The sequence below is a fragment of the Nesoenas mayeri genome (genome assembly GCF_963082525.1).
Source record: "Nesoenas mayeri genome assembly, chromosome: 6".
NCBI classification, from domain to species: Eukaryota; Metazoa; Chordata; class Aves; order Columbiformes; family Columbidae; genus Nesoenas; species Nesoenas mayeri.
This window is the reverse complement of record NC_137545.1, coordinates 26,998,678-27,012,778: the sequence shown is the minus strand read 5'-3', so window position 1 is coordinate 27,012,778 and position 14,101 is coordinate 26,998,678. Positions and strand designations below refer to the sequence as shown.

The window sequence follows — 14,101 nt, the reverse complement described above, 5'->3', positions numbered from 1 at the left end:
TCTACTATTTACTTCAAAACCAGTAAAACACAATTGAGGCTGCAGTTTTTTTATCAAGTTTGATAATCATATTCACATTAGAGAAAATTCCACCTCTCCTATCCTATCCACACTCTTCAGTACGGAGAGGGACAGGACAAGGGAAGGTCATGCAAAGCGTTTCCTCCCCCACTTAGGTGTCTCTGCGTGTCAGACGTCGGCAGGCAGGCCAGGACACAGACACAGCACGCTCTGTCAGCACCAGCTCCCGAGGTGGCAGCACGGCGCAAATGCTGTCACCCACTCAGCTCTGACGGCAGATCCAGCCACAGAGCAGCGCGAGGCACACGGCGTCTTCCGGGAACCGGCAGAGGATGACGCACAAGCACACATGGAGACAGTCAACCTGAACCAACATTAATTCCTCCTCCCAGCGTAAAACATCTTTGAAATACCTTTCAGAGCAGCTATAAGCCACAAAACAGCTAATAACATGCTTGCTGCGGGACAGTAACAAACAATTAAAATCTAACAGGAATAACGTTTTACCTTGTAGCAGGCGAGGCCAGATCCATTGTGCCACCCAGGGGGACAGGGATCTGTTGGTTTTGGCAGCACTTCTGGCTCCTTGGGCAGCCCAATATAATTTTTGCAGACAGAAAACGCTTTAGTGGTTTTACAGTCCTTAGTTTCCCACTTTCCAAGAGACTTTCCACTGGGCATAGCCACACATCCTCCTGAAAACTCTAAGATTTAAGACACCGAAGACATATTTAAAACTATTGCTGGCTTTCAAAAAAATCCATACATTTCTGAATGGCTATTTTATTTCATCCTTGGAATTCCGTAACGTGGTATTCCAATGCTTGCTCAATATAAAATGACAATATGTTCATGTATTTTTAAAATTATTAAATTTACCTGGTTGCAAGGAATTCCAGTTAGTGTATGTCACAGCTTCAGTTTTTTCCCCATCCACTGTGCCCCAGGAATATATTCCTGACTGGCTAATATCCTGCAAACCGGTCCAGAAGTATTTTTCTTCAACTTTGGTGTGTTTTCTAATTAGAGTGTTTATAAACTCTTGCTCAAATCTGAAAATTCACAAATTAATTTGCATCAATATTTGAAAGAGATGCAAAACTATTGAGACAATATGAACACCAGACATATTATTACATAAGTTAGTTCAAGTGTTTGTCCAGGCAGTCCTGTATTCAACATGGGGTCAGCAGGCTGGGAATTCACATGCTTCCAAGAACATTTTACACTGTAGGTTTACCATTGTCACATCATGGAAAACATGGGCTGCTATTTCTCTGCAAAAACAATTCTATTTTTTCTTTATAAACCACTAATTAGCATAGTTTTAATCTCTGACTACATCTCCAGCATCACGCTGCAAAATGTGCCCATAAATTACAGAGCGGTGCCTTACCTGTTCATCACTGTAAGATTGCACTTTGCTCCAAATGAAACTTCCGTTTTATCAACCTTGTAACAGTAGTTGCCATGTCTCTCCCATCCCTGGTTAGAGAATGAAAAATATGTTTATACATAATAACCTAATTTAGGCATTATCTTCAGGAGAAAATAAATTATTGCTAACACTGGTTGGTGCCCACAACCTGGCACAGCGAATACTAGAAAGACATGCAGTGTATGACATACAAAGTCCAGTATCATCAACCATCAGATTCACAGTTCTAAGAAATAATGCAACCACAGGAATAAAATACTCCACTGTTTTAGCTCAACTGTGCAGAGTCTTCTGATTACTATGTGAGAGAGAAACACAAGGGCAACAGCCTAGTCCTATTCAAAACAATAGGTGTTTTCATGCTGTTCCACCAATGCCAGCATCCAAACCGAAGAATAATAAGAGGGCACTGCTAGTGTCCCTTCTGAAAAAAAGAGTGTTATACTGAAAATGTGTGAACTCGCAAAATTTCTCTATTATTCAAATATTTTCCCTATACTTACACTGAAATTTCAAGGAACATTGCTGTGTTACCTGTTTGCTAGCCTATCAATACCACCGGGGTCTGAACAGCCCAGAAAGCTGCAACTTCTACATGCTGGCAGTCTCTGAAGAGACAGAGTAAAAATACCCTAAGGTTGTGCAGAAAGAAAGATAAGGGCTAAACGTATTTCCTGTTGCAGACAATATGCCACACAAAACTGAATGAAATAACTCTGGAATAGCTAGTAATACCATCCTAAGATTGTTCAAAACAGAAAAGACTCCTTTTCAAGGCTTATTCATGCTGTGATATGTCATACTTAAGCAAACAATAAACAAAATCCCACAAACAACAACAAAACCAGTAAAAAGCCCCACAAAAAAAAAAAAAACCCACACAAGCTTTATTCAAGCCAAAGAACAAAAATGAGAGCCAAGTGAAGTGTAACAGAAACATAACCTCATTTATCAATCTCTGCATATCTTTATGATGCAAAGTGCTTACCCTACATTTTAAAATACGCCTAAAGCAAAAACCACAGAACAAACGGCATTTGCAATAACATATCTAGTAAAAGCAAGGGGTTTTTTTCAAACAAACAAAAAATAAATAAAACACAACATCTCCTGGGTCCAAGCTCATACTACTTTCAGCAAGAAACACAGTGGCAATACATCCAGAGTCTGCCTAGGATATTCTGAAATTTGGCTCATACTATATAAATGTCCTTTTTCAGCCAAAACATTCCATAGACTTTACTGTATGGGAAGAAGGAAATGGGAAGTAGAGTCAATAAGTAATTTTATGCAGGTTTCTGAACCAAGTAAAAGAAACACAGACTTCCTATTACCTCTGACAATGAACAATTTTTATCTGATTTTGTTTCATTCAAAATATCTCCTTTTTTCTTGCACACATATTTCAACTTTTCTTCACAGGATCTGACTCTCCACTGTCCCAACTGTGAGAAGGAAAAGAAAAAAGTATTAGAAATTCTTAAATCTTTCAACTTCCATAGTGCAGGGGCTGAGTTTTCATAAGGGGGAAAGCCAAAACGCCTCTAGTGCTTCTGGGGATGGGATGCCCTGGCTTATATGCATAGTTGCATGTTTGGAAGGGAGAGACAAAGGTGACAAATGTGGAGATGGGAAGATTCTGGATCACATCTGAAAAGGGCAGAACAGGCCAGGGTGGTTCCAGCTCTCTTGGATATGGAAAAGAGTAGGGGCAAGGGCAGTGCTCAGCTCCCTGCAGAGGTGAGGAAGAGGCAGCTCAGAGGAGCTGGGCACAGGAGCTCCACTGCCAGCCTGGCAGCCCAGCAGACAGATGCTTGCCCCAGTTTTCTACTGAATCTGGGAGATGGAATATACAGCCTGCTCCCCTGCTCACTCATCTCTCTGACCTCCATCTCCCACCCACCAACCACCCCTTGCTGCTTCTGTGCTGTACCTCCCCAGCATCTCAACTCTCCTCTCACTGAGGTATCTCACTACCCATCCCAATAGGATGGCCCACTTTGGTCTTGGAGGCAGTTGAACGCAGCTTTTCCTTTCAACAGTCCTTCCCAGCTCTCTGCCACAGACACACAAGAATGCGGTGACCCAATATACAGAGTGACAAGGACAACCGGCTGGCCAACAGCAGCAGCAGTTTCAGAGCTGTGAGCAGCTTCTTCCATTCTTTGCAGTACACAGCTATGAAATGTCAGCTAAACAATTTCAAGAAATTTGATTGTAACAAAATTATTATCTGTATTTTAAAGATTATTCCAGAAATAAAGCCAGTTATCTGCTTTTACCCTCTCCTTGACTTTCAAACACATCAGTGTTGCCTCTCCTATGACGGGAAAAAACTTTAAAAACCCAACACTGTATTCCTACCTCGCCTGAATATGACACACAGTTCGGAGTGCTGTTAAAAGGAACTTTTGGTTCATTCTGATCCCAATATGTAAAAACCACGGCTGAGTGATCTGACCACTTGAACAAGGTTGGTACATCATCATTTCTGAGACCCATCCACGTTTCTTCTTTAGCATCTGTAATTTAAAATTAGGACAACACTGGCATTTCAAAAGTATTCAAGCTAATTGGAAAGAAATGTCAAATCAGTAAAATTAGGTTTCTATCACTATATGGCACAAAAAAAAGCCACATTATTTTTCTTATCATCAGAAGGGGAATTTGAGACAAGTACGGTATATTTTTATTACTTCGTTTGTTAACTTATATTCATAAATGTGAATAAATTTCACAGAGAAGGTAATGAAAAAAACCCACAGAAATAAAAAAATAATGAACACTCAAGCAAAAAAAGCTCAACCCAATTTAATTTTTAGACTGTACGCAAAAACATAAGGCCACAGAGTACAGATAACATTTATCAGTTCAGTGACCCAGCAGTCAAATATTGACCCAACTATCTATGACTCTCTTTGAATGGAAAAATTAAATACAAGATACTAGGCAACTAGAAACAGGTCAGCCCAACAAACAAATAAATAAACGAAATGGCTCAAAACAAAAGCTAATACAGAGGGATTGGACCTGAACAGCAACACTCAGCACTTGCCTGTGGACAAGCTCAGCATTAGCACCTTCATTTAAAAGCTAGAGGTTATGACAATCACATGCTAGAACATAAGAAGGGGCTTGCAATCTATGGTGTGCAGCACTTGGTGTTGACCTTTACAAGTATCCCAACTCACCACTGTGAAGCTTTGTAAGAACAAGTTCGACATCTGCTAATGAGTGTAGGCTGATGAGGTTACTCTTATTTGCTTTGCACAACTCATCTGCTGTACTCCAAGGTGCCTGGTTGTTCACCAACATGTAGCAAAAACCATTATGGGGAAGCCAGCCCGAATCACAGTGAGTGTCCAAGTGTGTCCAAAACTCTAATAGTGAAGAGAAATGGAATTAGAGTTTTACATTGGCTACTGCAATGGATTGGCATTTTCTTAATATTTTAAATCTGGCAGCACCTTGAAAACAGCCAGAAAGCAGCGATCAGAACGTGTTCACATCTCTTCAGGGCAATTCAGTCAAGCAAACAGACTTCACTGAACAGCATTATGGAGACTCTTAATAGTTTGGGGCCATGAGGTAGGCAGCAGGAGAAAAAAAAAGTGGAAGTAAAAAGATGGAATGCATAACACAAAGCTGGTCGTAATGTAAGTGAAAGGTTCAGAAGTAATTGGAAGCAAGATTTCAAAAGTAGTTAAAGGCAAATCAAGTTATTTCATTGCAGGACAGCAGCCCCCACAAAAAGTTGCTTGTGTTGTTCTGGCAGGGGTTTGCCCTTTTATAGGTCATTATTATCCATATGCAGCACCATGCAGAAGACCGATTTTGAATAGCTCACAATGAAACAAATGCTTAGTTTTAAATATTTTTATTCTGAACTAAGATATTCAAGAATTTAATCTGGTTTTAATGTATGCTGAAAAAGGTATATAGTAATAGCCTTTCTGGTTCAAAATACACTATAAAATAACAAGAATTTTGCGTTTTATTTAATAAACCACTGTATAACCACTGGTAACAACTCTACATAACCCACTGAGGAGCCAGTAAACAGATAAGGATGGTTAGTTTTAAAGGAATAGTTTAAAAATTTGAACCAGTTTAATTAAACTGCTTACTAACTTTTTTTTTTCTCAAAGGAACACACCTCCCTGGAGTAGCTGGAGAGAATGTGCCTTAGCCAGTAATACTTCATGACACTTTACACCTCCAGGACACTGCTTCATCCTTCTTATCCTATAGTCCTCCCCTAATACAAGAACAATCATCTTCCAGTACAAGTTTTCTCATGAGAGCCCCACAAGCGTGAGTACTGGAAACTGAGTAAGGCCAAATCACACATGGAAGAACAGGCCATGGAGATGGGAAGCACTGGACATCCATCAGGTGGTAAACAGCCCAAAACACCAAAGCAGTTCTATGTCACAGCTGGACACTGTGAAAACTGAAGGACTGTGTGTGTGTGTGTAGGGAGAACAGAATAAAAGGTTTAAACTGTTCTGGTTTTCCTATTGTAATATTTACTTTTATCTTGTAAGAGCTGTTATTGGTCCAGTAAAAATTACACACTGGGCAGAATAACAACTCTTGAATTTTGTTTTCTAGTGCTGGGCCTGGTTTCAAAGAATAGTAAGGTCATTTCACTACTTCTACTTGAATTCGACGAGGTTTGATCCAAGCCTCAGGTAGGTCCCATTTTATGCCAATACACACAGAGAGTGAGAGAAATGGGCTTAAAGCAGAGATGGAAAGGTTTGAGGTACAAATGACAGTTCCAGACTTTCAGCAGCACATGAAAGAAGGCACAAGCCAAGGAGGAAAACAAGATAAAAGGGTAGGACTGTGCTGGGAAATGTTTTACATGTGAATGAGAAAGCTGAAAAAAACAAAAGCTGTTTGTGATGCATCATCTTGACACTGAAGATACAGAGTTTGCTTCTGGTCTGCTAAAAAACCCAAAGTTGTTGTGCAAGTGTTTTGCCAAAGACACATAAGAAGGCTTGAGGAAGGAAGACTCCATCTGTGACCATTAGATTCATTAACATACAAAAACAGAAATGCAAGCTGTCCTACCTGGGAGACTTGATACTTCTTTGAGTGACTTCTTACAAATATATGGAAGTGGAGCCCCACAATGGTAACTCTGCCACTGCCCTGAAGCGGCATTCATCACCACACAGCTAGTTCCATCCAGCGGGGACAGATTCTGCATATCTATAGCCAGAAACAAACAAAAACAGAAGAGCACAAGTTATCAAACAGTAAGGTAGTAACTGCTTCTTTTTTCTAGTGCTTTTCTACAGAAGAACAACATACTTTGCATAGTACAGCATCTTGTATTTGAAGAGCATAACTTGATTGGTGGCACCTGTCCTACCATAGGTCTAGCTTTTGCAAGAGAGGAAGTTTCAGAATCAAGGAATCTGGACTTCTTTTCCAATGTTTAATCACAGAACCAGGAGGAATGTTCTATTTACAATACAACAAGCCATTGGCTGAGCACTTTCCCAGACCAGAAAGATCTCAGGGGAGAACCCTTTTTGCAGCCCTCAGTTTCCTCTGGCAGACCCCCTCCAGCCCCATCCAAACACAGCTTTGCACTCCTTCTCCCCACTCTAACCATAACCCTCACCTTAACAGAAACCTGAGACAAGGCCTCAAATTAAAAATATCACAGTGGAGAACTCTTTTTTGCAGTCCCCAGTTTTCCTCGGAGCCCCTTTGCAATGGTACTCTTTAGCTTGCTCTTTCTCTGAGCCCCAGAGCAAACCCGAGTGGTGTCCTACACAGAGCAGCTCTCCCTGCTATGTGTTCATTCAGTCTCACACAGAAAAGGCTCAGGGTGGAGCTTAGCTCTTCATGGGGCAGTAGGACACAGACAGGGCCAGCGTCTTTTCAGCAGTGTACAGTGAAAGGACAAGAAGTAATGGACACAACTTTCAGCTAGCAAAATTCCTGTGAGATACCAGCAAGCGTTCTTCACAAGAGAGGTAGACATCAGTATGTCTGCCGTGACTGCAGACTAAATTATGTCACTGTGACTCAGGACAGGCTGGTCTCTAGCCCTGCATTACAGCCCTACAGTGTCATCACAGTTCCAGAAGAAGGTGCAGTCAGTAGTACGTGCAGCAAAAGTCTTTGACCTTTCCAAAAGAAAGATATTTGGAAAAATCTCACAAATTTCTTTCAAAGAAGTAACAGGAACCAGTTTTTATTTTTTCACAGACTTCATATTACAGCACTGTTCTAGAACTGAAGGAAAAAGGGAATTCCACTTTCAAGAGTTCAAAATCACCTGATGGAACAATATTAGCTTCAGTATTACTGATTATTATTCCTCCAGGATTTTCATGTATACACATGCATGGCATATTTGTGAGAATGTTACAGATACATGCTGAAAATTCTAAACAAATAAGACTCTCACCAGTTCTACTAGGAACATGGGAGTAATTAAAAAAGGGTTTTCAAAAGTTTTATTCTTCCTTCATCTCCACCTTGAAACAAATTTAAGCAACCCTGAAGTTTAAAAACACTAGTTAGGCTTCTAAACAATGTCAGTTCTTGCACATGCATCAATAATTGTAATATTTGAGGGAAGTCAATGTCATTCTGTCAGTGGGGGGAGAAATTTAGCAGCTAGGGAAGCTGTAGATTCTTTACTAAAATGGGCCTCAAAGATACTACTTAAGTTTTATGTTTTTACAAATTTATTAATCTAATCATTCATAAATACAGAACGAGTGCAGAAAGATTCACTGGCTAGGAGGAAAAGATGTTTCTGAACTCTTAAAGGAAGTGGAACAACAATGATTGTTTTGATGAAACCCAAGGGAGAAAGGTTAGAAACAAACAAACAAAAAAAGGCAAAGCAAAATATTATACTAGTTTGTGTTGTAAATACTGTTAATACCACTGGAAACATTACCTGGATGCCAGTTGAGAAAATTCAAAGGTTTGTGATCTGACCACTGCCAACCTCCAGAAACGTCCAGTTGATTTAAGCCAATCCAAAAGATCTCAGCAATGTCTTCCTTAGCTAGAGATAAATTTATTATATTTTTTAAAGAAAACAATTCACATAAAATGCTCATCTTTTATTGGTCTCCTTCACATTAAAAATGTGATCCGAAAAGGCATGCCTTTGAGGAAAGAAAGATTGCTACTGTAATTGCACATGCAGCCTTTCTTGAACTGAGGAGGATTTCACCCACATAAGTCTTCCCTCCCAATTCCTTCAGACATCTTTCCTTTGGTTTTATATTCCCAACAGTGAATAACTGTCGATAACTCCTCCAGGTCAAGCATGAACATCAGTGAGGACGATTTCATGACATGTGGGTAACATGCTGCTAAAACACCTACCACCACTCTGGCCTGTATTTGAGATACTGGGGACATTCCTCATTATAAATATGCACAACAGGTAACCACTACAATGACATCACACAGCTAAATTAAAAAAGAAAAACAAACAACCACCTCCCAAGTGAGATTAGCAGCCTATTCTTGCTACACAGATGAAAGCATCGATGCATTTTAAGTACAGCCAAGTTTTAACCCATAATTTTAAGACAGAAACTAAAATGCTGTCTTCACTTTATGTTAATTTGTCAGGACTTCCCGATATTTGTATGTGTATAATTGCACCTACCTTGTATGTAACTTAATTCAGATGCATTCTGGATGCTAAGTAAATCTCCCCCTTGCCTTTGACATGATATATAAGCTTCCTTCCAAGAAAGAGCAGATTGTGTATTAAATTGGTAGCAACTTTCAGACCCTGGATCATGTTCCCAGATATCATGACAACCATCCTCTGTTCAAAGGAAGCAGAAGGTACTTGTAACAACAACTATACTGAAACATCACAAACGTTTCAAAAGAAAAATTACAAAACTGAAAGTCTAGCAACTTTTTATATTTTATATACATGTAGTGCAGACTGTGCGCTAATCGTCAATGCTGTGACAGAAAAGAGACCTGCTTTTACCCAGCTTAACAGCAATGTGCTACACCAAGGTGGAGTCATACATAAAGTAACAGAACACTTTCAGGATGTCTATTGAGAAAGCCAACATGCCTGGTTGTAAGCAGATTCCCCATTTGCCATCACGAGTATAATCTTCAGATGTGGCGCACCATTTCCCACCCGTATGCATTTCATCCTGAATGCAGTCATGATGCCACGTCGCGTTATACAGAAAGGGGAACTCACAGGGTTTCCCATAGGAGTTCCCATCTTTGGTATACACCTCTGCAGGAAAAAAAAATAATTAAAGAAATATATACAAGTTTTCCAGGGGAGGAAAGAACAGCAAATCAATGTTATGGCTTGTAGAGACATAGTTAATTTAAAAGCATGCAAATTGCACTTGCAGTCTTAATACACCCTATCTTGTTGTTACAGATAATATACAGCAATGCTAGCACTGAAAGAAATGAGACAAAAATATTTTTCTGTACTTTTACTTCTGAGTGGGGAATAACACAGCAGAAGCTCATTTCCCCTTTCCTGATAAGTTAGGGACAAATACATTGTCCAGTTGAAATCCAGGAGGTTTGCACAGAGTACTGCAGAACAAAGCTCTAGGAATCAACACAAACAGGAGAGGGACTGGCACCGACTGGGCTCTTCAGCCCAGCCACTCTGAACAATTCAAACACAAAGAAAATTGTGCTGTTAAATATGGTAAAGCAAGTTCTCACCACTTCTACCAGCAGGCATGAGATTTCAGATGAGACTGGCTTCCATGGCAAGTGGACAGACCACCAGACCTGACAGTCCAACAGGCTGCAAGTGAGCAGCATGCACTGAATTTGCTTGCATTTGATTGCATATTTTCCCACCAGGAAAGAATATATCCTCAAATCCTACTGCTATTCGAGCTAACAGCAAAATTCCCATCAGTGTGAAGAGGACAGTGTCAGTTCTGATAGATGGTGGTTGACACTTCGTAACTAAATAGGGTCTTATTAAAATAGTGGAGAAGGGATCTAAACATGCTAAGAAAGCTACTCCATAACACAAATTCTGCAGTTGTGCATATTTATTTTTTATTAAAAAAAAGTTGAAGTTTCATACTTGAATATCAATACATCTCTACAGCAAAACATTCTATTGCTTTACTGACCAGTTTTACATATCATACATTTTAAGGATTTACTGGCACAGACATACATCAAAAAGCCCTTAACAATAAAAAAGAAAAAAAAAGAAAAAAAAGGAAAAAAAAGAAAAAAAAAGAAAAAAACAGAAAAAAAAAAGAAAAAAAAAAAGAAAAAAAATCTCCAAACCTCTGTACAAACTTACCATGATAAGGATACCGACATATATCATCGGAGGAACTGTTGCTTCTCCACTGGTCTGTTGCATTTATGCTGGCGGTTACATAGGTACTCTTGATAGTCACTTTGTACTGAGATGCACCAAGGATGGACGCATCAGCACATCGCCACCACAGCATTAGTTTCGAGTTACAATCAACCATTTTCAGGCGAGACAGTGATGTGGTGAATATATCGAGTCCCAGGCACTGCTTGGACCCCAAATGAAAGAGGCGATTCTGGGATACCCATTTCCATAAAGCTTCACTTGTCTCCTCGCAGTCAGCTATCACTATCCGTGAGTTTTTAACTTGTATGCACTTGTTCAGTGTGTCATGGCGAATGGTAAAAACATCATTGCCTGGATAAGAACAAAATAAAAATCCACATACAGGTGTGATTCAGTATCATAGGATGTCATAGTTTCATAGGAAGTTAATTTTTAAAAGGGTAATCACATTCTCAGACATGCTACCAGAAAAGTACATCAACTGCTGTTTGCACACTATACTATCCCTTTTCTATAAGCCACATTAAGTACATTTTCCTGCTCTTTAGTGGGTAGTCTTTGCTTCTGAGGGGAAAAAAAAAGATCTGTTTCAAAGTCATTATAAAATGAGTGGAGATAAAATGAGGCTGTTTTCTAAGTCAAATCCTATCTATGAGAACTCTTTCTTTAACACATACTGATCAGGATCAACTCCTGATAAATTTGCAAGCTTACTGGGTAAAGAATCTTGTGTCCAGGCCTATCCCCAACTGCAGTCACACACAGCAGGTACCATAAAATATAATTAAAAATTACCTTCACTTAGTAAGCATTTTTTTAAACTGTGTATCATATATGATATACAACATGACAGGCTTATACATGAACCAGTTTCTGGGTGCAACTGCAGAATTACTAAAATAACTGGCACTGCTTTTGGGAGAGAGTTTTAGAATGAATAGCCCACCAAAGATGCCACACAAAGATTAGGAGTATCTTTTTCAAAACAGTACAGGAACCCTAGTTTCATTTTCAGTTGTGACGCAACTTGTCATTGAAAAGAAAGAAAAAATGTTGGCAAAGCATAATGTGCAATTTTAAAGAGATATGGATCTCCCTACAGATACAAGATGACACCTCTGACAGTAAAAAAGCAACACTATGACAAGTGGCAGTAAGCTTAAGCTAAGCAAGAAAAAAATGTCCTAAAGCTGTTTCTATGCCACAATAAAGACGGCCCCATGGCATAAAACTTTCACTAACCAGGCTGAAATGGACCTTGGCTGTCCCAGACCCATAAGGCTGCAACTCTGCTGTTTAAATAAAGAATCTGCTGAGTAGTGTTTTGTATTTAATAGTAATGCACTGTCAATCACATTCCTACTGTGTTTTTTTTAATATGACTTAATAATAGGTTTGGCTGAACAGCAAGGAAAATATTCAGTGATGTTATGCAGTGAATTTTACCACTACTTTCCAATATACTCGTGAATTTTCCACTGTATAAGTGCCAAATAGTATCTAAATAGTACTGAGCTGGTAAAACTGTAAAGAATCTCTAAGTCAGCCACCTACTGGAGTGCCTTTTCCTAAAGAGCACATTTTAACCAACTGTTTCTTTCATCCTCTATATTAACTAAATAAGACATTTTAACAACCAAACCTGGTTTTTTGGTATCTTTTTACCCTGTCATTTTTCAGCACTATATCTGGTTTTTGCTTTTCTTCTCCCCTCCAGACTTTCTTCTTCTTTTCAATTTCTTTTAACATGCTCTTGACCTCTTCTCAGATCTTCCCTTTCCTCATTCTTCTTTCACTTCTTCCCACACAACCCTTATTCTGACAGTAAGAATAAACCCACTTTTTAAAATTTCCCGAGAAAACCCACTGATACTGTCACACCAAATCCCTCTGTACAGCAATTTATTAATACCAGTGCTCAATTACTCCAGTTCAACGCTCTTGCCATGAAATTTTACCTGACGTCTTCAGCTACAAAACCGAGCCTGTTTCTGTCAAAGTGCAACTATTTAGCAAAGAGCTGAACTTGTTTCCCAGTCGCTCCCACCAAGCTATCGGAGCTGGCTTGCAAGAATTTGCTCAACATGAAACTTTTCCACCTGCGGTCTGGGTAAGCCGCCTGACTCTCTCCCCGAGCGTAAACTGCGAATAGAAACGACGGCTTGAGGCGCCGCAGGGGACCTGCCCAAGTTCGGCTTATTTGTCCTTTGGAGGGAACAGGCCAAAGACCCGCTTCCCTCCCATCGCTCTGCTCCGCGCCGCCGGCCCGGCGCTGGCCCGGCTCGGGGGCGGCCCCGGCACCGCGGGCGCCGGGAACGTGGCACCCGGAGGCTGCGGGGCAGAAGCTGGTTTCGCTGCTGCCCAAGCGAAGCGCACGGTCCGGGATGGAAGTATGGGGGGTTTTCCTCCCCTTCTCGCTCCTCCTTGTAAGTTTCCCACGTTGTTTCCACGCAGTTGGACTTTGCCACCTAGTGCAACACCCGGAGATGCCGGGAACCGCCGGGGCAGAAGGCCGGTCACTGCACCCCCTTCCCCCTTCGGGCACCTTCCGGAGCGGAAAAGGGCCCTCCGTGACTCTTGCTCCACTGCGCACTCGCGCAGCACCGCCGCCCTCGCAAGGTGGGCACCCGGCTTACCTGAGAGGTCCCGGCGGGCCACGCAGCAGACGAGGAACCAGGCGAGACCGCAGGCGGTCAGACAGAGCCCCCCTGCCCGCGCCATCCTCCCGCGGCCGGGCGCGCAGGCTGCGCGGAGCGGGCGCGGTGCCGGGCTCGCTTTGCCGGAGCGTCGCGCCCGCCGCCAGCTGCCTGGACCGCGAGCAGCCGGCCCGATTGGCCCGTCCCGGGAAGCGTCACTTGTTGCCAGGAGAAGAGCGGTCCCGGGTTTGCGGCCAGGGGCGGGGCTGTGGCTGGGCGGCTGCCGGGTGTGAGAGGTCGGGGCGGCTGGGACGGGCGGGCCGCGGCTGCCCCGCCGGGAGCAAAGTTACAGCGGACGGGAAATCGCAAGTGGAAAAGACGAGGAAAACACGGGGGAGATGAAGGGGACATGAGAGGAAAGGAGAAAAAAAAAAAAGAGGAACAGTGAAAGAGAAAAAGGAAGCAGAAAAAAAATAGGAAAACATGGGGAAAAATTGAGAAAAAATAGAAAAGCAGACCTAATTGTTGCATGGTAATTGAAGTCCCGTGCCTGTGACACCCCAGGGCCGTGCTTCAGCGCCAGTCACTCCCACCGCGTTACGGACCTGCACAGGGACCAGCTGGACCTTGGGGAAGCTGAAGGAGGAACAGAGGCAGCCG

General features: G+C 41.6%; 1 protein-coding gene across 1 annotated transcript in view; it reads right to left on the bottom strand.

The window, feature by feature from the left end:
• LY75 (lymphocyte antigen 75) overlaps positions 1–14,067 on the bottom strand; it is a 48,405-nt gene extending 34,338 nt beyond the window's left edge. The window contains exons 1-12 of the mRNA XM_080346419.1: positions 13,442–14,067; positions 10,782–11,156; positions 9,552–9,725; positions 9,123–9,287; positions 8,397–8,507; positions 6,542–6,682; positions 4,651–4,839; positions 3,824–3,981; positions 2,794–2,904; positions 1,418–1,506; positions 901–1,073; positions 529–725 (exon numbers count right to left, since the gene is read on the bottom strand). Of these exons, the coding sequence (XP_080202545.1) occupies positions 529–725; positions 901–1,073; positions 1,418–1,506; positions 2,794–2,904; positions 3,824–3,981; positions 4,651–4,839; positions 6,542–6,682; positions 8,397–8,507; positions 9,123–9,287; positions 9,552–9,725; positions 10,782–11,156; positions 13,442–13,526 (1,968 nt within the window). The 5' untranslated portion in view covers positions 13,527–14,067. The remainder of the gene's footprint in view (positions 1–528; positions 726–900; positions 1,074–1,417; positions 1,507–2,793; positions 2,905–3,823; positions 3,982–4,650; positions 4,840–6,541; positions 6,683–8,396; positions 8,508–9,122; positions 9,288–9,551; positions 9,726–10,781; positions 11,157–13,441) is intronic.
• Between the last annotated feature and the right edge of the window lie 34 nt (positions 14,068–14,101).